The sequence below is a fragment of the Nerophis lumbriciformis genome, linkage group LG28 (assembly GCF_033978685.3).
Source record: "Nerophis lumbriciformis linkage group LG28, RoL_Nlum_v2.1, whole genome shotgun sequence".
In the NCBI taxonomy this organism is placed as follows: Eukaryota; Metazoa; Chordata; class Actinopteri; order Syngnathiformes; family Syngnathidae; genus Nerophis; species Nerophis lumbriciformis.
Genome location: NC_084575.2, coordinates 745,845 through 768,339, shown reverse-complemented (window position 1 = coordinate 768,339; position 22,495 = coordinate 745,845). Strand labels below are relative to the sequence as shown.

Genomic DNA, 22,495 nt, shown 5'->3' with positions numbered 1-22,495 from the left:
TTCATCCGTACATCCCGTCAAAAGCCTAAAGACTGACTGCACAGTTCCTGTCTTCACAATAAAAGTGCCGCTCCATCGCGCCTGCGCTTTCAAAACAAGAGTCTCCGAAAGCCAGCGCAAACAAGCTAGCAAGCTACGGAGTTTGCCGCCAATGTATTTCTTGTAAAGTGTATAAAAACGAATATGGAAGCTGGACAAATAAGATGCCAAAAACCAACCACTTTCATGTGGTATTAGACAGAAAGGAGGAACTTTTTTTCTCCTCCATTTGAAAACATGGCCGTTATCATCACTACTGTCTGATTACAATCAATGCAAGTCATCAGAATCAGGTAATACACCAACTTATATTCTTGTCTTCATGAAAGAAAGGAATCTATATGTGTTAAACATGCATGTATATTCATTAAAACACCTTTAACATGTAAACAAAAACGGCAAAATAAATAAATATAAATTATATAAATAAATAAATGATAAATGGGTCGTACTTGTATAGCGCTTTTCTACCTTCAAGGTACTCAAAGCGCTTTGACACTACTTCCACATTCACACACTGATGGAGGGAGCTGCCATGCAAGGCGCTAACCAGCACCCATCAGGAGCAAGGGTGAAGTGTCTTGCTCAGGACACAACGGACATGACGAGGTTGGTACTAGGTGGGGATTGAACCAGGGACCCTCGGGTCGCGCACAGCCACTCTTCCACTGCGCCACGCCGTCATATACTGTATATGTATATATATATATATATATATATATATATATATATATATAAATGTGTGTGTATATATATATGTATATATATATATATATATATATATATATATATATATATATATATATATATATATATATATATATGTATATATATATATATATATATATATATATATATATATATATATATATATATATATATATATATATATATATATATATATGATATGTGTGTGTATGTTACTCATCAGTTACTCAGTACTTGAGTAGTTTTTTCACAACATACTTTTTACTTTTACTCAAGTAAATATTTGGGTGACTACTCCTTACTTTTACTTGAGTAATAAATCTCTAAAGTAACAGTACTCTTACTTGAGTACAATTTCTGGCTACTCTACCCACCTCTGATTATAACACAACACGAGCAAAATCATGACAGTAAATATGCAGGGATTGATTGATTGATTGATTGATTGAAACTTTTATTAGTAGATTGCACAGTACAGTACATATTCCATACAATTGACCACTAAAGTCAATTGACCAATAAGTTTTTCAACTTGTTTAAGTCGGGGTCCACTTAAATTGATTCATGATACAGATATATACTATCAGAGGTGTGGACTCGAGTCACATGACTTGGACTCGAGTCAGACTCGAGTCATGAATTTGATGACTTTAGACTCGACTTGACAAAATGTAAAAAGACTTGCAACTCGACTTAGACTTTAACATCAATGACTTGTGACTTCACTTGGACTTGAGCCTTTTGAATTGACATGACTTGACATGACTTGCTACTTTCCCCAAAACCCAAAGATGAAAAAGTTATTCGGGAGCGCTCCGTATTTTTCATTGTGTACTTGTCTATCAGCGTTGCGTGTGTCAGCTGGTGTGCTCTCAGTACAACAGCCAATCAAATTAGATCTACTTTGTTTTCATCACACAGCATTCATCCAATCAAATTGCAGGACAACCAACGAAGAAGACATGTCCAAACCACACGCCAGTGAACAAAAAATGATACCTAAAATAATTTTGTTTGGGTATAAAAATTACGAGGTGGTCAACACAAAACGGTTTGCAGTATGCAACACATGCGGTTCCAAAATGACTGATGGAGAGGCAACAACTTCCAACTTCGTCCGGCATTTGAAGTTGCACAAAGAACGGTAAGTTTTGAATGTAAGATAACGTTTATTGGCTAAGTAACGTGACTTTTATTTGCTGTGTAGTTAAATCAGTGAGGCTGTAAACTCACTGCTAACGTTATAACGTTATTGCAAACACGGGAATCTGTTGCAGTTCACTACCTTATTCATACTTTTTGTTCAGTGATTTTTTTTAAGCAGGGTTACGTTAGTCAATATATCACACGTAACGTTAGACGGCGGTCAGCAGCACCGCGTATTTTAGCCACCTAAAAAAAGACAAAAATAGTCAAATAAAGGTCAGTTAAAATGTATACTATATTATGAATATGTGTACCGTTTTAGCTAGCTTTCTGACATACTGTTGGTTGTTTACCTCAGTGGTCCCCAACCACCGGGCCGCGGCCCGGTACTGGTCCGTGGATCGATTGGTATCGGGCCGCACAAGAAATATATATATTTTTTTCTTTTTTTAATTAAATCAACATAAAAAACACAAGATACACTTACAAGTAGTGCACCAACCCAAAACAACTCTCTCCCCCTTTGTTCTGGGCATTGAACATGAAGACTCTTCCTTCACTGTTACGAGTGGCCATGAGAGTCTTGGCAGTGCCTGCCTCCAGTGCTCCAGTGGAGCGAGTTTTCAGCCATGGTGGCATCATACTACGCCCCCATCGTGCACAAATGACTGACAGACTCTTGGCTAATTTGGTCTTTTGCAAATGCAATGCAGCATAGGGCCCTGACATATAAAAAGTACAACTTTTTTGTTATGTTCACGTATATGTCATGTTTTTTCAATGTTAACACTTTTGTACAAATAAGTACATTTGCACTTTATTTTTCAATGTGTTTGTTCTGTAAAGGAATGAGTTAATGTTTCAAATGACTGGTTAATAGTGCTATTATAAAGTGCAATGTCAGCACAATTTTCTTTCCTGCAATTTAAAATGCACTTGTTTTAATAAATAAATACAGCGTTTGAAAAGCATACACAATCTGTGTTAATATATTAGTCTGTGGTTAAAAGGACTTGAAAGGACTCGAAACTCAAAATGCAGGACTTAGGACTTGACTTGAGACTTTCCAGTCTTGACTTTGGACTTGACTCGGGGCTTGCCTGTCTTGACTCGGGACTTGACTCGGACTTGAGGGCAAAGACTTGAGACTTACTTGTGACTTGCAAAACAATGACTTGGTCCCACCTCTGATATCAGGTAAACATGGTTTACTGGCTTGTACCGCTCGAAGTGTTGTATGCAGGGGACCAAAGATTTGGAACCGGCTTAATGAGAGCCTCAAGATGCTGTATCCATTCTCCAACTTCAAAAAGAAACTGAAAACTTACCTATTAACCACCTATATTTAATGCCTCATGTGGGGTAGACTACTGTTGGGTTTTGCATGGTTGAATGAATGTATGTATGTATGTATGTGTATGCTTGCTTTAGTACTATTATCTTGTGTTAATCATATAGCGTTGTTTTTGTTTTTGTTTTTTGTTGTTGTGCTTGCTACCATGTTTCATCATTCCATGTATATACTGTCCTCTGGACCCCCTGTCAAAAGCTTCTTCTAGCTTATTTGGGGGACCCTTTCACGTACCAACATCTTTAAATGATGATATTTCACTACTATTGTAATTGTTATATGGTATTGTGAATAAACTTGAAACTTGAAAACTTGAAAAAAAAATGTGAGCCAAGACATCCAGGGGGTTTAGCTCGCTCGTCTGCGGGAACAAATTGCCGCCATTGCTTGCCGTGCTACCGAGGCCCTTTGTCTCTGAATAGCTCACACACTCCGGCAGATTCAATGGGGGTCTGGCGGCAGATTTCTTTGACTTTATGGTTGGAAATGCATCTGCTTTGAGTGTCGCAGGATATCCACACATTCTTGCCATCTCTGTCGTAGCATAGCTTTCGTGGGTAAAGTGTGCGGAACAAACGTCCAATTTCTTGCCACTTTGGCATCTTTGGGCCACTGGTGCAACTTGAATCCGTCCCTGTTGGTGTTGTTACACCCTCCGACAACACACCCACGAGGCATGATGTCTCCAAGGTACGGAAAACAGTCGAAAAAACGGAAAATAACAGAGCTGATTTGACTCGGTGTTTGAGAAAATGGTGGATTGCTTCCTGATGTGACGTCACAACGCTCCGAGAGCGAATATTAGAAAGGCGTTTAATTCGCCAAAATTCACCCATTTAGAGTTCGGAAATCGGTTAAAAAATATATGGTCTTTTTTCTGCAACATCAAGGTATATATTGACGCTTACATAGGTCTGGTGATAATGTTCCTCTTTAAAAATATTTTTTCTTTTTTTTTTTTCTTTTTTTTTGTCCTGTCCAGCTTCTCAAGTAAGTCATATAGTAGATGTAGATGATCATATAGTTGATGTAGATGCCCATATCGGCTGTTCACATTTACTTTACAAAAGAGAAGTGTGGGATACTTCTCTTGTTGCCTTATTTGTATTTGACTTTATTAAATGTATTTATATTATCATTTGGTGCAGCCGGGCCGGAGCAGGAGGGGATAGAAAGAGAAAAAAAAGGAAGACAGAGGGGGAAATTGTGGGGACAAGAGGGGGATTAGACAGAGAGACAAAAACAACAACAGCAAACAACAACAACAACAACAATAGAGCAACATCAGCAAATAGGACATGTACAAATATGATGGTAAAAGTGATAGCAAATAAGAAGTTAGCAAAAATAAAAAATAATACAGAAATGACAATGAGCATTATTACACTACAAATGGATCAATACAAATACCAATAGAAATAACGCTATTGATAATGAACAATACCAATAATTTACCTTTATTATCAACAATACAGTTGTTCAAATGCAACAATACATATACGTAATGATAACTTGAGATATTCGAAAGAATGCAGAAAAATGGAGGGGGAGAAAGAGAAGCAACCTACATTAACCTTGTAGATTGTTATAGTAACAATAGGTTAAGCTTTGTCAGTGTGCCATGTGTTATACCCAGTTTACCCTAGGGCAACAACGTTAATATATGTTTGATGAAACCTGATTATGTGCATGAGTGTACGTATGCATATGTACTTGTATATGTACAGAATGTGTATATGTGTTTGTACAGTGAATATATATGTACAGAATGTATATATGTGTTTGTACAGTGAATATATATGTACAGAATGTGTATATGTGTTTGTACAGTGAATGTATATGTACAGTATGTGTATGTTTGTATATTGAATGTGCGTGTGGATGTACGAACTTTAAGTATGTAAATATGTACTGTATTTGTGTATGTATGTGGGAGCGTAGGTACCAATGTATGTATGTGTGTATGTATGTATGTGAGTATATGTGAATTTGTATGAACAATATATTCGACTCCCAGTGTGCGTGGGAGCCAGAGCACGGCCCCAGGCCCCCCCGAGAGCCCAACCCACAAACAGTAGGTGTGGTGCCCAGGGAACCAGGGACCACCGCCCCCACGCAGCCAAGCCGGCCAGCGACAGGAACCCCAGAGCCCGGCCCACCGCACCGCCCACAAGGGCCAGCAGCAGGCCGCAGAAAGACGCACCCAGAAGAGGACAAGGCACGAGAAAAGCAAGGGACAGCCAGACCCCAAGCCAGCGAGAGACCACACCCCACACGGGCAGAAAAGCGAGACGCCCCGCCCGAGGGACCCAGAGACTCCCCGCAACCGGACGGGACGACCGCCCCCGCCCCACCGGCAACCGGGCCCCCACGAGCCCACCCCCCACCCCAGGCAGAGAGCGCGGCGAGGCCATCCCCCGGCCACCCCACCCAAATCGGACGCCGCAGGACCACCCGGCACAGGGCCACGGGAACCACCCACCCCACCTGCAGGGACCCCAACGATGGAGATGGAACAACCAGCAACCGCCCCGCCGAGCTCCCCCCCTGAGGGAGGGGAAAATTAAAAAATAATATAAATAAAATATATTTAAAAAAATAAAATAAAATAAATAAAAACATTAAAAAAAAAAAAAGAATTAAAAGAAGATCACAGACATGCTGACACACAAGGTCACTACCCCAGCAACTGGCCGACTCGCAGCACCTCGTAATACCTTGCAGCACCAAGCTACCACAATAGACGCAGGGACTAGACCCAGCAGGCCCCAACCAAGACGGGCACCCGGAAGGGTTGGACGGCGAGACCCAGGAGCTCCAGACACGCAGTCCGGATGCAGTAGCCTGAGGCGTCGACCCCCGCCTGACAGGCAGGCCCAGAGCGTACCCCCAGAAATATACATACATACATACATATATACATATACATACACATACACATACACATACACATACACATACACATACACATACACATACACATACACATACACATATACATGTACACATACACTTATGTACATACAGTATACATACATATACAGTATGTACACATACATACATACACATACACACACATATACTGTACATACATATAGAATCAGCTTTATTGTCATTACGCAAGGTAACGAGATTGAGGCCATTCCATACAGTGCGATGTGTGCATGCTAGAAAAACAATGTGCAAATATATAAAAATTTAAAAAATGTAGAAGTGCAATGAATATGGTGTGAAATTAATATATACATGAAAAAACAAAACAAAAACAGGGTGGTTGGTGGAATGGGTTATTGCACCGAAGAGAAGGCAGTTATGAGGGACAATGGGGCAGTCCGTTCAGGATGGTTATGGCCCTGGGGAAGAAGCTGTTCTTTAGCCTGTTTGTTTTGGTTTTAATGCACCTGTAGCGCTTCCCAGAGGGCAGCAGGTGGAACAGGTCAGAGCCAGGGTGGGTGCTGTCTTTGATGATGGCACTGGCTCTGTTGAGGCAGCGGGAGGTGTAGATATCCGTCAGAGAGGGGAGAGGGCGGCCGATGATCTTCTGAGCCGTCTTGACCACTCTTTGCAGCCTCTCCCTGTCTGCTGCAGTGCAGCTGCCGTACCATACCGTAATACAGTAGGTCAGCAGGCTCTCGATGGACGAGCGGTAGAAGGTCAGCAGCAGGTCAGGCTTCAGGTTGTACTTCCCGAGGACTCTAAGGAAGTGTAGCCGCTGCTGAGCCTTCTAGATGATTGATGTGGTGTTGACTGTCCAGGAGAAGTCATTAGAGATGTGGACTCCAAGGTACCTGAAGGTGTGGACCCTCTCTACACGCTCGCCGTTGATGTAGAGGGGGGCAGGGTCGGTGCTGCTCCTCCTGAAGTCGACGATGATCTCTCTGGTCTTGCTGGTGTTGAGAGCGAGGTTGTTCTCCGAAGACCAGGCCGTCAGCTTCAGGACCTCCTCTCTGTAGGCAGCCTCGTCACCCCTGGAGATGAGCCCGACCACTGTGGTATCGTCGGCAAACTTGACGGTAAGGTTGTCACTGTGGGCCGGACTGCAGTCATGGGTGTAAAGGCAGTAGAGGAGGGGGCTCAGCACACAGCCCTGTGGGGAGCCGATGCTCAGCGTGCGGGAGGATGAGAGGTGCGGGCCAAGTCTCACATTCTGGGGTCGGTCCGTTAGGAAGTCCCTTATCCAGGCGTTTGTGAGAGGGGGGAGGCCAAGAGTGTCCAGTTTATTGCAGAGTCTGTCCGGGATTATTGTATTGAAGGCAGAGCTATAGTCCACAGAGAGCATCCGGACGTAGCTCTGCTGCTGCTCCAGGTGGTTCAGAGCAGAGTGGAGAGCAACAGCGATGGCGTCCTCTGTGGACCTGTTCGCCCGGTATGCGAACTGGTGGGGGTCGAAGTCTGGAGGGATATGGTCCTTGATGTGCTGGAGAACAAGTCGCTCGAAGCACTTCATGATTACCGGAGTGAGGGCCACTGGTCGGTAATCATTCAGGCTGGTGATGGGAGACTTCTTCGGCACCGGGATTATTGTAGATGACTTCAGGCAGGATGGGATGACTGCCTGAGCCAGGGAGAGGTTGAAGATCCTGGTGAGGGGGGGAGCGAGCTGGTGGGCGCACGTCCTGAGCACCTTTCCAGGTACTCCGTCTGGTCCGGTAGCCTTCCTGGGGTTCATAGCCAGGAGCACTCGTCTGACACTGTGCTCCTGTACAGTGAGTGGAGTGGCGCCGGAGCCCGGTGGGGGCGGGGGCAGGGCTGGAGCATATGAGTGTTGCTGGGGGGTTTCGAAACGGGCAAAGAAACAGTTAAGCTCCTCTGCCAGTGTCGCACTCTGATCCGCAGTTGTCATATTGCAGCCTCTGAAGTTCGTGATGTCATGAATGCCCCGCCACACCTCCCGTGAGTTTTTGCTGGACAGATGGGACTCTATGCACCTCCTGTGGTCCGCCTTTGCTTTTTTAATCCCTCTCTTCAGGACGGCTCTAGCAACACTGTACAGTGCCCTGTCCCCTGACCTGAAGGCTGCGTCGCGGGCCCTGAGGAGTGTGCGGACCTGGCTGGTCATCCAGGGTTTCTTGTTGGGGTAAACCCGGATGTTTTTTTCCACAGTCACATTCCCGATGCAGAACTTTATGTAGTCCAGCACCGTTCCTGTGGCTGTCTCCAGCTCCTGTTGTTGGAAGAGGTCCCAGTCTGTGTGTTGGAAGCAGTCCTGAAGTTTGGGGAGTGCATCGTCAGGCCAGGTCATAACAGTCTTTGTGATAGGCCTGGCCTGGCGTCTGATGGGGGTGTAGGTAGGAGAGAGCAGGAGGGAAAGATGGTCTGACTGTCCAAGCTGGGGGAGGGGTGTAGCTCTGTACGCGTGCTTTATGTTGGTATACATGTGGTCCAGGGTGTTCTTGCCCCTTGTAGAACACTTCACGTGCTGGTAGAACTAAGGGAGTACAGTCTTCAGATTGGCCTTATTAAAATCCCCTGCTATGATATGAACACCGTCGGGGTGGGCCCGCTGCTGTTCGTTGACGGTGTTCAGCAGAAGAGAGAGCGCTGTGTTTACTTTGGCGTCCGGTGGAATATACACAGCCGTGATGATAACAACAGAAAGCTCTCTCGGGAGAAAAAAAGGCCGACATCTAACAGACATGTACTCCACGTCCGGGCAACAGTGCTGTTCAGTGATTGTCCCGTTGTTGCACCAGTTCTCATGCACGTAGATACAGAGCCCCCCTCCTCTGCTCTTACCGGAGTCCTTAGTTCTGTCCCGGCGGAGCAGAGTGCGTCCGGCTAGCTGCATGCTAGCATCGGGTATTTCCGGGTGAAGCCAGGTTTCGGTGATAATCATAGCACAACAGTCCCGAACATAGCGGTTTCCAGCAAGTTGTAACTCCAGGTCGTCCATCTTCTGTACAAGGGATCTGGCATTAGAGAGGAACAGGCTCGGTAGAGGTGGCTTGTGGGGTTGTTTCCTAAGCCTGAGCAAGACGCCGGACCTGCGGCCACGCTTCTGCTTCCTCTCCCTCCTCCGTCTGCGCCGTCTCCCAGACCCGACAACAAACCACGGAGAGCCCTGTGCTCTCGCTATGTCATCTGGGATGTTGTGCTCGTGGTGAAAGTCGCTCGAAACAGATATCTGGTGCGAGTTACCGATATCCAAGAGTGACTGGCGGGTGTACCGGGTGTTTGCAGTACAGGTGGTGCACAAAAGGAAAAAAAACATGAAGAAAAGAAGGAAGAAAGAGCACTGAAATGGAGAGCCGTAAGCCGCTGCGTCTGTGCGCGCCGCCATCTTGGAAAAAAAAAATAATATATATATATATATATATATATATATGTATATATATATATATATATATATACACAGTTTGTCAGCCCCGACAACAACCATGCGCGCGCTACCACCAGTCACAACATCAGCCACCCGCCTGCACCAGACCCAGTAGCCACGGGCGCCCACACCACAAACAAACGGCAGCAGAAACAGCAGCCGCAATTCCCCCAGACAGGCAGCACCACCCAATCAAATCACAGCGATCAAAAAAACTGTGACCGGCAACCACAAGCCAACAGGACCACGGAGACCAGCCAGCGCCAGCCCGCCAGTCAGCCCAAACGCCAACACGCAAACAAGAGACACCAACACCCCCACCACCACCAAAAGACCCCACCACCCCAACCCAAACCCGCACAAACACACCACCGCCCAAACAACCGAGTCCCAGCATCCAGACCAGACATGGGGGCCACGCCGCCACCACATCAAGTCACCAACAGAAACCCCGCAGCGCAAGGTCGGGCCACACGGGCACGGACCCCACCCAACAGGAAGTGAGACCCGCGCGACACCACACACAAATAAATAATAAGATTTTAAAAATAATTAAAAAAATAAAATAAGATAAATTAAGTAAATAATACAAATACAAATAATAAATACATTACAAATAATAATAATAATAAATGAATAAAAGCCTGGCAGGCCACGCAGTCCCCGCCGGCCGACGAGGCAATGAGGGGTGCGCCGAACCCCAACCCCCCCATGCATGTGTACAAAGCCCCCAGAGTGTCTACTGTGTAGTTAAAATTAGGAGGTCAGCCGTTACAGCCGACCTCCAGTCCCTATTGATGTGTGTAGCGTGAGTGAGATATGTATGTTTGTGGGAACTAATAATGCCATTAAAATTGGGGGACATCAAGGTCATGGTGGGTCCCAACCAAGCCGAGCCCCCCAAATCCTAAGTGTCTAATATGAAGCTAAGATTGAGGGATGGACGAGCAGGGGACAAGACAGGAGGACTGGAGCCCCATAGGAGGCATCCTCACCCCCCTGCCATGCCTCCCTGCAGGACAATCCCCAAAGTCTTACATATGTGTGACTGTGTGTGCTATAAGTAGGAGGAGTAGAGGGTCCGGACATCCCCCCCAGTCCATGTGGCCTACAACCAGGAACTACGGCCAGGAGGCCGCCACCCATCCCTACCATCAAGTGTTAAACTGGAAACTAATTTACAAACACAACTTCATCACACACAATACTCCACTGTGGAGTTGTTGTTATATTAAAATGAGAAACTGATGCACTTATTGAGTGATAAAAGTATTTTATTATTTGAAGATTTCATTATTAAGTACGAGCTGGGGGGAAAAAAAATACAAAAATTAAAAAGGCTTTTGTTCAAAACATTCTAATTACAGTATATCATATTTTTAATTATTTACTGTTTATTCTTTACTGTATTTTCTCTGGAACAAAAAAATACTCACATCTTGAAAGTTTCCATTCTTCCAAAAAAGACAGAATTGACCACTTAAAATATTTTTTAAGATTTTGTTTTGTAATTGAAGACAACACTTAAACAGTTTATTTTATGAATGTATGCAAAGTGAATCTCTGTGGGATGATGTACAATATTGGCTTTTGCCTGACACTCCAAACTTTGATTGCATATTAATGCATGTACTTGACTGAAAAAAACACTAATATACAATATCTAATCTATAAATGTAGAAGTATATTAAAGAGATTGTTACACAAACAACAATGATGTCACACATGTTATATGTGCTGATGTTGTTAGAAAGTCAACATTAAAGTCTTGACAGTTTATTTCAAATCCTGCAGTTTCATTTGCTGCTGCTGTTCTCACCAGCACACTTGTGTTTCTTACACTGGTACTTAGAAGACAATCTTTCACCACACACACTGCAACTCAACACTTTCTCTCCTGGGTGTCTTCTCATGTGTGCTACAAGGTTTGATTGGTCACAAAAGCTTCTGTTGCAGATTGAACATGTGAAAGGTTTCTCACCAGTGTGTCTTCTCATGTGTACTTTCAAATTCTGACTTTGTCCAAAACCTTTACCACAGAGTGAACAGATAAAAGGTTTTTCATCTGTGTGTCTTCTCATGTGTACTTTCAAATTGTGACTTTGTACGAAACCTTTACCGCAGAGTGAACAGATAAAAGGTTTTTCAGCAGTGTGTGTTCTCATGTGTACTTTCAAATTGTGACTTTGTACAAAACCTTTACCACAGAGTGAACAGATGAAAGGTTTTTCAGCAGTGTGTCTTCTCATGTGTACTTTCAAATAGCGACTTTCTGCAAAACCTTTACCACAGAGTGAACAGATGAAAGGTTTTTCAGCAGTGTGTCTTCTCATGTGTACTTTCAAATAGCGACTTTCTACAAAACCTTTACCACAGAGTGAACAGATAAAAGGTTTTTCACCAGTGTGTATTCTCATGTGTGTTTTCAGACGACAATGGTATTTAAAAGTTTTGTGACAGTGAGAACATGTGAAGTGAGTGTTGTCAGTGTGACATGTTGCATCATCTTCAGAGTGTTCATCATCAGTGTCAGGAGAGTGTGACGTTGTGTCCTCACTATCTGATAGTGGAGCTAAGATCTTGTCTGCTTGTGATCCTCCACAGTGGTCTCCATCAGCTTCTGTTGTCATGTGTTGTGTTGAGCTGCTGCTTGGAGGCTCCGCCTCTCTCTTCTCCTCACTTTCACCTTTGACCTCATCATCTTCACTCTTCACAGGGACACCAGTCACTGGGAACTCCTCCAACCATTTAGGCTGACTGATGCGGTGCTCCTCCTCTTCCTCTTTAATGTGCAGCGGCTCTTGGTCCTCCTCTTCCTCTTTAAAGTAGGGGTTCAGTGGGTCCTCCTTTTCCTCTTTAATGTGAGGGGTCAGCGGGTTCTCTTGCTCCTTAAAGTGAGGGGTCAGTGGGCCCTCCTCTTCATTTTTGCTGTGTAAGACCAGTGGGTCCGCCGCTTGACCTTTAATGTGAAGGGACAGTTTAACACTATGCGTCTCGTCTTCCTCTGTAATATGGGGGGGTTGTGGCTCCTCCCCTCCCTCTTTAATGTGATGGGAATGTGGTACATCTTCTTCCTCTTTAATGTGGTGGGGCTGTGGCTCTTCTTCCTGCTCACGAGGAAGATGTTCTTCTACGACATCTGCGGGACAGGAGAAAACAAACATTCTTTAGAAAAGTCCAGCTTTGCTCAGTCACATGAGACATTTTCCTACACCAACATTTGATCTCACAATCTCATCAGTTTCCCCTCACAGCAGTCAGGGTACTTCCAGCTGACACATGAAGAAGACCTTCAGAGGAATGCCTTCCCAGGCCAACGTCCAATCCACCTTATTCATATTAAAACATCCTAAAAGTCATTCCTGCAATCCTTAATGGTAGACGCCATACGTGAAAGTGTGCTGTTCTCCCTCTGAATAAGTCATACACACACAGGAAATAATGTACCACAGGCCAGCCTCCACGCAGTAGTACTAGTGATGAGCTCCCCCTGCTGGTGGACAATAATTACAGTCATTTTCACATTCATCTTTAGAGACATGTCTGCTCTTAAAAAAACATGAGCACAGTCAACACGTTAGCCAAAAAAGATGACATCTGTTTTGCTTTCATTTAGATAGTGTTGCCATAGTTAAACTGGGAAGCAGTAATCAGATTACTGACTACTCCTTCAAAATATAACTTGTTTACCTTATTTATAATAGTAATAACGGATTGGATTAATTTAGTGCGTTTCTAGACACTCAAATTGCGTTAGAGTGAGAACTGAAAAGGCATCATTCATGTGGTAAGCTACGTTTCATTATAATAATAATAATAACTAGATGAAGCCATCCATTCATCCATCCATCTTCTTCCGCTTATCCGAGGTCGGGTCGCGGGGGCAGCAGCCTAAGCAGGGAAGCCCAGACTTCCCTCTCCCCAGCCACTTCGTCCAGCTCTTCCTGTGGGACCCCGAGGCGTTCCCAGGTCATCCGGGAGACATAGTCTTCCCAACGTGTCCTGGGTCTTCCCCGCGGCCTCCTACCGGTCGGACGTGCCCTAAACACCTCCCTAAGGAGGCGTTCGGGTGGCATCCTGACCAGATGCCCGAACCACCTCATCTGGCTCCTCTCCATGTGGAGGAGCAGCGGCTTTACTTTGAGCTCCCCCCGGATGGCAGAGCTTCTCACCCTATCTCTAAGGGAGAGCGCCGCCACCCGGCGGAGGAAACTCATTTCGGCCGCTTGTACCCGTGATCTTGTCCTTTGGGTCATAACCCAAAGCTCATGACCATAGGTGAGGATGGGAACGTAGATCGACCGGTAAATTGAGAGCTTTGCCTTCCGGCTCAGCTCCTTCTTCACCACAACGGATCGATACAGCATCCGCATTGCTGAAGATGCCGCACCGATCCGCCTGTCGATCTCACGATCCACTCTTCCCTCACTCGTGAACAAGACTCCGAGGTACCTGAACTCCTCCACTTGGGGCAAGATCTCCTCCCCAACCCGGAGATGACACTCCACCCTTTTCCGGGCAAAAACCATGGACTCGGACTTGGAGGTGCTGATTCTCATCCCAGTCGAAAATAAAAACCAAGGACCCAGATTTCCCTCGCCCGGACGCGGGTCACCGGGGCCCCCCTCTGGAGCCAGCCCCGGAGGTGGGGCCCGGCCGGGCACAGCCCGAAGAGGCAACGAGGGTCCCCCCTCCAATGGGCTCACCACCCATAGCAGGGGTCATAGAGGTCGGGTGCGATGTGAGCTGGGCGGCAGCCGAAGGCAGGGCACTTGGCGGTCCGATCCTCGGCTACAGAAGCTAGCTCTTGGGACGTGGAACGTCACTAGATGAAGCAATTCCTGAAAAAATTGTGTGTGAATGCTCCAACGCTGAAGTTGAACTGAAATGCTGACAGAATGTAGTATAAATGTAAGAATAGTTTAAATGTTGGAATGGTTTGAATGTTGAAGAGTTTGAATTTCGGGAAAACCGGGAATTTTTTAAGTTCTTAAACCAACTTCTTTTTTTGTCCTGACTCAGAGGAATGTTTTGACAGTGGAATGGTTGAAATGAGTTGAACAATGTGAAAGGAGTCATCGCACTAAAGAAGGTTGGAAATAAGGTTAGGAAAAAAACGGAATTCCTGGAAATTTGTTGAATGTGGAAAAATGGTTGTTTGAATTTCCAGGATGAATTGAATGAGTTGAAGGTGGAATGGTTTGAAAAATGTGGGAATTGTGGAAGTTTGAAAAATGGATAATTAATTTTGAATGGGGAAAATGTCCCGAAAGATTGGAAATTCTAGAAAATCAGAGAATTTCATGTATTAAGTGTTGAAAGGGATCACACAATTCCTGAACACACTGAATATTTTGAAGTTGGAACGGTTTGAATCGGATGAAAAATGTGCGAGTTGTGGAACTTTCATTTTATTTCTTTTAGTGGGAATTTCATGGACATTTTTGAGAATTTCGGGGAAAGCGGAATTTTTTTTGAAAATGCTAAAATATTTGAATGTTCTGAATGAGTTGAAATGGTTGGTGTTGGGATTTTTTTAAATCGGTTGAGAAAAGTTGAAGTCGTAACATTTTTAATTGAGAAATGGTATTATGGAATTCCTTGAATTTTGGGAAAACCGGGAATTTTTCCAGTTCAAAAAATAACTTTGTTTTCTGTCCTGATTAAGAGGAATGATTTGACAGTGGAACGGTTGAAGTGGGTTAAAAAATGTTGTAATTTCCATTTCCAGAATTAATGGAATATGTTGAAGGTGGAATGGTTTGAATCGGTTGAAAAAAGTGGAAATGGTGGAATTTTGAAAAATGGTTAATTCATTTTGAATGGTGAAAAATGTCCCGGAAAACATGGAATTCTGGGAATTTTTGGAATTTGTCAAGGGAAAGCCTGTGATTACTGAATAGGCTGAACAGTTTGAAGTTGGAACGGTCTGAATTGGATGAAAAATGTTGGAGTTGTTGAACTTTGAAAAATGTCCCATTATTTTCAATGAGAATTTCATGTAAATTTTGGGAATTTTGGGAAAAGGGAATTTTTTCGAAAATGCTAAAACATTTGAATGTTCTGAATGAGTGAATGGTTGGTGTTGGAATTTTTCAAATCGGTCGAGAAATGTTGAAGTAGTAAACATTTTTCAATTGAGAAACAGTGTTATGGAATTCCTGGAATTTTGGGAAAAGCTGGAATTTTTCCAGAGAAAAAAAACTTCGTTTTTTAAGAGGAATGATTTGCCGGTGGAAAGGTTGAAGTGGGTTGAAAAATGTGGTCGACAGAAAAAGGGTGAAAAAAGGGTTTGAAAATAACGGGAATTCTGGGTATTCTTCAAAGTTTTTGGAACTGGGAAAAATGATAGTTTGAATGTCCAGGATTAGCGGAATATGTTGAAGGTGGAATGATTAGAATCGGTTGAAAAAAGTGGAAATGATAGAAATTTGAAAAACGGCCAATTCATTTTGAATGGGAAAAATTACTAAGCACTTATTTATTCTTGTTTCAAGCTAATTTAGCGGCTTTCTTAGCTCTTATCTTGCCCGTCCTTTGTGTGTAACATGTTTAGCATTGTTCTACTGTCCTTCAGTGATAATAATACTTGTAAGACATGTAATGTATCAATCAATCAATCAATTACTTTATTGTCATTGTCATAATAACACTTAAGTCATACATGTCAACGAGATTTTGTTTGAGCTTTGTCCAATAGAAACTGCATTGAAGTGCAGGTTGACCATAGTTTACAGTTTAGCATTGTCAGGAAGATGGCGAATAGAGGGGTGTGGGGGTGGGAACAGTCAGATGTCTGATGGGTGTTACGTTGATGTTGCAGCAATGCAATGTCCAGAGCACAATTATTGAGGTGGTGAAGAGTGAGGTAATAAGATGGTCCGGGGCAGCAAAGGGGCAGGCTGTTCATTTAGCAGTCTCACAGCCTGGGGATACAGACTGTGAGACTTTCTGCTGGTCCTGGCGAAAATCGATCTATACCTCCTTCCAGAGGGTAGCAGGTTGAAGAGGCCATGTGCTGGGTGGTATCTGTCCTTCAGGATGTTATGTACTCGCTTTAGGCAGCGAGTTGTGTACATGGCACTCATCTCTGGGAGTATCGTCCTTGTAATTTTCCCCGCCGCTTTAACCACTCGCTGGAGGGCCTGTTGGTTGGCTTTAGTGCAGCTAGCAAACCACACTAAAAAGCCGTAAGTGAGGACACTGCTGATGGCACAGTTGTAAAAGTTGACCATTGATTTCTGCGGAATGTTTGCACATTTTAGTTTCCTCAAAAAAAAAGACGTTGTTGGGCCTTTCCGACTGTAGAAGCAGTGTTAATGTCCCAGCATAGATCTTCTGTTATGTTCACCACTAAGAATTTGAAATGCTTGACCCTTTCTACGAGATTGTTATTAATTAAAAGTGGAGGGTGTTTATTCTGCACTTTTCTGCGGAAGTCTACAATTAGTTCTTTGGTTTTGTTAGTGTTAAGAACCAAGTTGTTGTTAGCACACCATGAAGCCAGCTGTTGGACCTCTGCACTGTATGCTGTCTCATCATTGTTAAGTTAAAGTAAAGTTAAAGTAGCAATGATTGTCACACACACACTAGGTGTGGTGAAATGTGTCCTCTGCATTTGTGAGATTGGATGTTGAAGAGGCTATGCAGTCATGTGTGAAGAGGGTGAAGAGCACAGGGCTCAGCACACAACCCTGTGGGGCACCGGTGTTGATGGTGAGCGTGGCAGAAATGTGCTCGCCTATTTTCACATACTGTGTGTGCGATTCGTTAAAAAGTCCAAAATCCAGTTGCAGAGGAAGGGGTTCAGACCAAGGTTGTGAAGCTTAGCTCTGAGTCTGTTTGGCCTTATTGTGTTAAATGCTGAGCTGAAATGGACAAAGAGCAGTCTTGCGTAAGTGTTCCTAAGCTCAAGATGTTCCAAGAGTCTATGGAGTATAATAGCAATGGTGTCTTTGGTTGATCGGTTCTCCCGGTACGCAAACTGATATGGGTCAAGGGATGGTGGTATTGCCTTTTTAATCCGTTTCAATATCAGTCTCTCCATGCATTTGGCAGGTATGGAGGTGAGTGCTACAGGTCTGTAGTCATTTAGGCATGAGATGATAGCCTGTTTGGGGATGGGAATTATTGTAGCGGTTTTAAAACAGGCAGGGACCCAGGATGTAGACAGTGACAGATTAGAAATGGAAACAAATACATCCGTCAGTTTGTCCGTGCAGTGCTAAAGCACACGGCCCAGAACGCCATCAAGTCCAGCTGCTTTCCTTGGGTTGATGTTACGCAACGTGAGTCTTACATCATGCGGGCTGAGGACTGTGGCCGTGTCGTCGGAGGAGAGGGGGGGCAGTGCTGAGTCTGTTTTCCTTGTCAAAGCGGACATAAAAATTATTCAATTCCTCAGCTAAGATGGCGCTGCCTTTCACTGAGGAAGAAGTTGTTTTTTTAAAGTTTGTAATTGCTTTGACACCTTCCCACACCTTCCTAGGGTCGGAGTTATTTAAGCAATCCTGGAGTTTATTATAATGGTCCGATTTGGCAGCATTGATCTCCTTCTTTAAAGCAGTCCTGGCTGAACGGTAGGCATTTGGATCGCCTGATCTAAATGCCATGTCCCTCTCTTTGAGTAACTGTGTCACTTTGTGTGTCATCCAGGGGTTTTTTTTGGTAACACACTGATTGTTTTAAATGATGTAACACAATCAGCGCAGAAGGTAATATAGTTCAGCACAGTTGAGGTGTATTCGTCCAGAGATTCACGCGAAATCGCACGCTGGTCTCTAAATATGTCCCAGAGAGTGTGATGAAAACAATCTTGGAGCTGATGGATAGCATCTTCTGGCCATGTTCTTATAGTTTTGTTGGTAATTCCAGCAGTTCTGATTTTGGGTGTGTAACGTGGGTGCAACAGAAGAGAAAGGTGGTCTGACATGTCTAGATGAGGATATGCATGGGCTCTGTATGCATTTGCGATGTTTGTATACACCTGATCCAGCGTTTTCTCTCCCCTGGTTGCACAGATAACATTCCCATGGTATTTATGAAAGACACTTTTTAAGTCTGCATGGTTAAAATCTCCAGCTGCAATGAGAGCGCTGTCGGGTGTATGACAAGGCAATTGTTAATACTGTCATGTATGTGTGCTAGCGCAAGCTTCGCATTAGCTTCTGGGGGAATATACACCGCACAGATGTAAACAGCGGCAAACTCCCTAGGGTGATAGAATGGTCTGCATTTTAGCAACATAAACTCTACATCTGTGTTGCACAGTTTGTTCATCCTCACAGTCTGTGTGCACCAGTTGATGTTTATATAGACACACAATCCTACGCCAATCTTACCGAAGTTTGCGGTTCTGTTGGCTCGATGGGCGGTAGAGCCGGCTAGTTCAGTAGCCGCATCTGGGATGGTTCTGTCCAGCCAAGTTTCTGTAAAGATCAGGCAGCAGGAGTCACGTATATTCCTTCTCGTCGCCATCTGAAGGCAAATTTCATCTAGTTTATAGCGGATCGACCGGGCATTCAACAAGAAGATGGTAGCAAGTGGCGGTTTGAACGGGCTAGCCTTTAGCCTAGCCCAAACGCCCGCCCGCTTGCCTCTTTCGCGCTTCCGCTGGCAACGCCTCCTTCTTCGGCCGTCTGCTGTGGGGGGCCCGGGAGGTGGTCTGATGATCTCAGCCGGGAAAATAAACTCGGCTGACAGTTTGTGAAAAAGTCCCGTATTGAATTGCACCAGATCCTCGTGACTGTATTGTATCGCCACAGTTCCAACAATATACCAGAAAACACAGAGCAGTATCAACAGTGTGTGAATTGTGTAAAACTGTGTGTAAAACTGTGTGTAAAAACTATGCCGGCTGTAGGAGCTCCTGGCCGCCATCTTTCTTCTTTGCTGCAATGGAGGATGGTTGAAGGTGTGATGTAAGAAGATACAGTTAGCTGTCGTGACAACTAAGTCCTCTGGTCGGCCAACTGAACATCAAAAATAAAAATAGCGGTTAAAAATCTGGACGTTTGGGGTCTTTGTGAGTGAAGACAATTTAATTTTACAATTTTGCGATACAAGAAGACCTGGCAATAATGTCCCATACTAAATCAGAGTTTTAAGGTTTGATGAACATGATGGCCGAGTAGTACAAAGTTTAGTTTCTACACAGTTTAGTGAATATATGTATGTAAGTAAAAATGCATCTGTTGTTTTATGTCAGTTAAACTCCTATTTGTTAAACCTTTGTACAAGTTTAAAACGATTGCAGTGCTAATTTTTGTTAGCCTGTCAATGTGCTCGTCCATTGTATGTTAGCATTAAGCTAAAACGCCAACCTGTATCCTTTATGGTTGTATTGTTTTTGAAGTTTACAGCAAACTGTATTATTGATGTAACATGATTGTTACATGTATGTGCAGGTCTTTTGCAGGCTCCTCAAACACACGGTGGAGAAAGCGTGGCGTCACTCCGGTGGGTGTACGGATGTGTCGAAGGTACGTAGACACAGAAAATTCCCCCGCAATGGTAATAAACCTCCTAGTCCTCTACATGTCACAACGACTAGTAATGTTACTATGAAACACACAACCGTCCCGTCCTTGAGGCGGTCATTGGAAATAGCGACTAAACTACGAAGCTAAAGTTGGCAAGGAAAATCCATACACCCACAACACATCTCATCTGCTTGTGTTGTTGTGAACGGCATCATCCATGTAGGATTAATGTACAAACAGGACAGCAGTCGCAACTTCAGAATCTCTCTCTCTCTCTCGCTCTCTCTCTCTCTCTCTCTCTCCTTTTTTTAAACACCCTCAAGTCGCCTCCACACATCAAGCTGAGAACAGCAACACACTTCCTTCCCCCTTCACAATAATAGGCCTGACTGTGCTGACAAAATAAAGGTTTCAAAAAAGCACCTCACACAAACATAATGAACTTATTGATGCATTTACACAAATATTATGCTTTGATACAAAGTTCTGGTTAAAAATTGTCCAAATATATATTGCACCAATAAATGTGAGAGATTCTGCATTTAACTAAACATTTTATACATTTTTAATTGACAAAAAAGCACACACTTAAATGGTAGTAAAATATGTGTGTAAGGTAAAAAATGGAACTTAAAACAATTAAAACACAAAACTTAATTATATTGTTTTTTTATATTGCCATTGTTATTTACATTTATTTTTACTATTATTTTATTTGTTACTAACTAATATCCAGTAGGATCTTGTCTGTTATCACGTGTGTCTTTTCAGCCATGAAAGCTAATAATAATAATAAAATACATGCTTATATCATTACAAGTATTTTAAAATGTATACACATATTTAGACATTTTTCTAAAGATATATTTAAAGTTGAGTTTTGGTAGTAAAATAAATACTGGTGTTTTCATATGAAAATAATCTTGTAATTAATGGTGATTACAATATCAATCAAAATAATGGTGATTATTATTTTTGCCATAATGGTCCAACCCTAACTGTACCCTTTTTAAACAACAGAGGGTGTAGAACACAATCTAGTCTACATGTTTCATTAACTCAACTTTATATTTAATGCATCTAAAGGATATAAATATCATTCTATGATGTGTCTTTTTCCATCCAGCCATCCATTTCCTACCTCTTGTCCCTTTTGGGGCCACAGGGGGGCGGAAGGTGAGGTACACCCTGGAAAATTTAAAAACTTTAAACTATTTTTCAAATGTTATCCTAATTAAAAATGTATCCTCCAGTTTGTGGCTATTATAAGGCATATTTCCAGAGAAAATGCATTTTTACAGCATGTTTTGGAGAGATAGCATTCTGGGTATATTATATTGATCAACTAATTCTTATTTAGTGGGCTTAGTGAGCGGAATAGAGGCGCTCCCATTGACTCCATTGTTAGAATTAGGATAGTTAAGATTCTGCTAACGTTTGTTTACGACTTAGAATGCACAACAAATAAAAACATATTATTGTCTTACATAAGGATTGTGAATGATAGGCAAAATAAAAAAATCAGATCCCCTTTGATAATTTTTCTACATCCTGTGAACGGGTGATGCTGTGGTGAAAGTGAGAAAATAAATACATGTCAGGAAAATGCAAATTTCATCAAAAATGGCTGGCAAACGTTTTAAAACCTGGTTAAAGATTGTTGGTAGTAAACCCAGAGAGGCATGTGTATGTTGTCAAATGATGTTAGAATTAGCTTTGATATTTGGGTTGAGGGGGCCCCGTCATGGGACCCGCCCCCGGCCCAGCTCTGACTTGTTCCACCACTGGTCGTTGTGATTATATGATATATTACAAATATCATTTTCTTGTTATTAGTCAAATATAAAGTTAGTAAAGATGTGAGAGTAAGAAGTCAACAAACCTGTTCTGTGTAACACAACTTGATGTTTCTTGAAAACAGCGTCCAGTAGTTGATTGTTCTCCTCCTTTGTTCTAGAAAGTTCCGCCTCGTATTCTGCTATCGTTCTTTCTAACACTACAAATATTTCTTCAACGGCAGCAGTTAGTCGCTGATCCACCAACGCTCTCAACATGTGTAATGTAGACATTTTCACACAATCACAACACTTTACTCTCACACTTGATCTCTACTTAGCGATGTGTTGATAACTTCTGTTAGCAGCTAACAAGCTAAGCTAACTAGCGAGCTAGGCTAACTAACAAGCAAAGATAGCAGGAGAAGCGGCAACGTGCTTCTAGCGCATGCAGACCATTTTATCCTTAAATAAAGAATCAAAAATGTATTTTATAGGACGTAAATATTTCAAACTGGATAAGAAATAATAAGACTGACTTATTAGCGTCTTTCTCCGTCGATGTGCTTTCACGACAGTTAGCACACTTGACGTTACAAGGCAGGACTGCTCTGTTCTGCCGTCTTCCGTTTACACCGGAAGCTGGGAATGACGTCACTGATGAAGAGGTCGATGC

The 22,495-nt window shown here is 43.2% G+C and overlaps 2 protein-coding genes across 3 annotated transcripts in view; one reads left to right on the top strand and one right to left on the bottom strand.

Moving 5' to 3' along the window:
* Positions 1–22,495, top strand: part of LOC133570631 (uncharacterized) — a 682,377-nt gene that overhangs the window by 234,239 nt on the left and 425,643 nt on the right. The gene's annotated exons all lie outside the window — the stretch shown is intronic.
* Positions 10,850–22,389, bottom strand: LOC140680197 (uncharacterized). Of its 2 annotated transcripts, XM_072916635.1 has the most exons (3): positions 21,927–22,389; positions 18,905–18,991; positions 10,850–12,702 (listed from the first exon to the last, which is right to left on the bottom strand). In XM_072916635.1, exons 1-3 carry the CDS (start codon positions 22,111–22,113, stop codon positions 11,360–11,362), a joined length of 1,617 nt encoding a protein of 538 aa, XP_072772736.1. In that variant the 5' UTR covers positions 22,114–22,389; the 3' UTR covers positions 10,850–11,359. The 2 variants fall into 2 exon arrangements, with proteins under 2 accessions (XP_072772736.1, XP_072772737.1); XM_072916636.1 differs by lacking the exon at positions 18,905–18,991.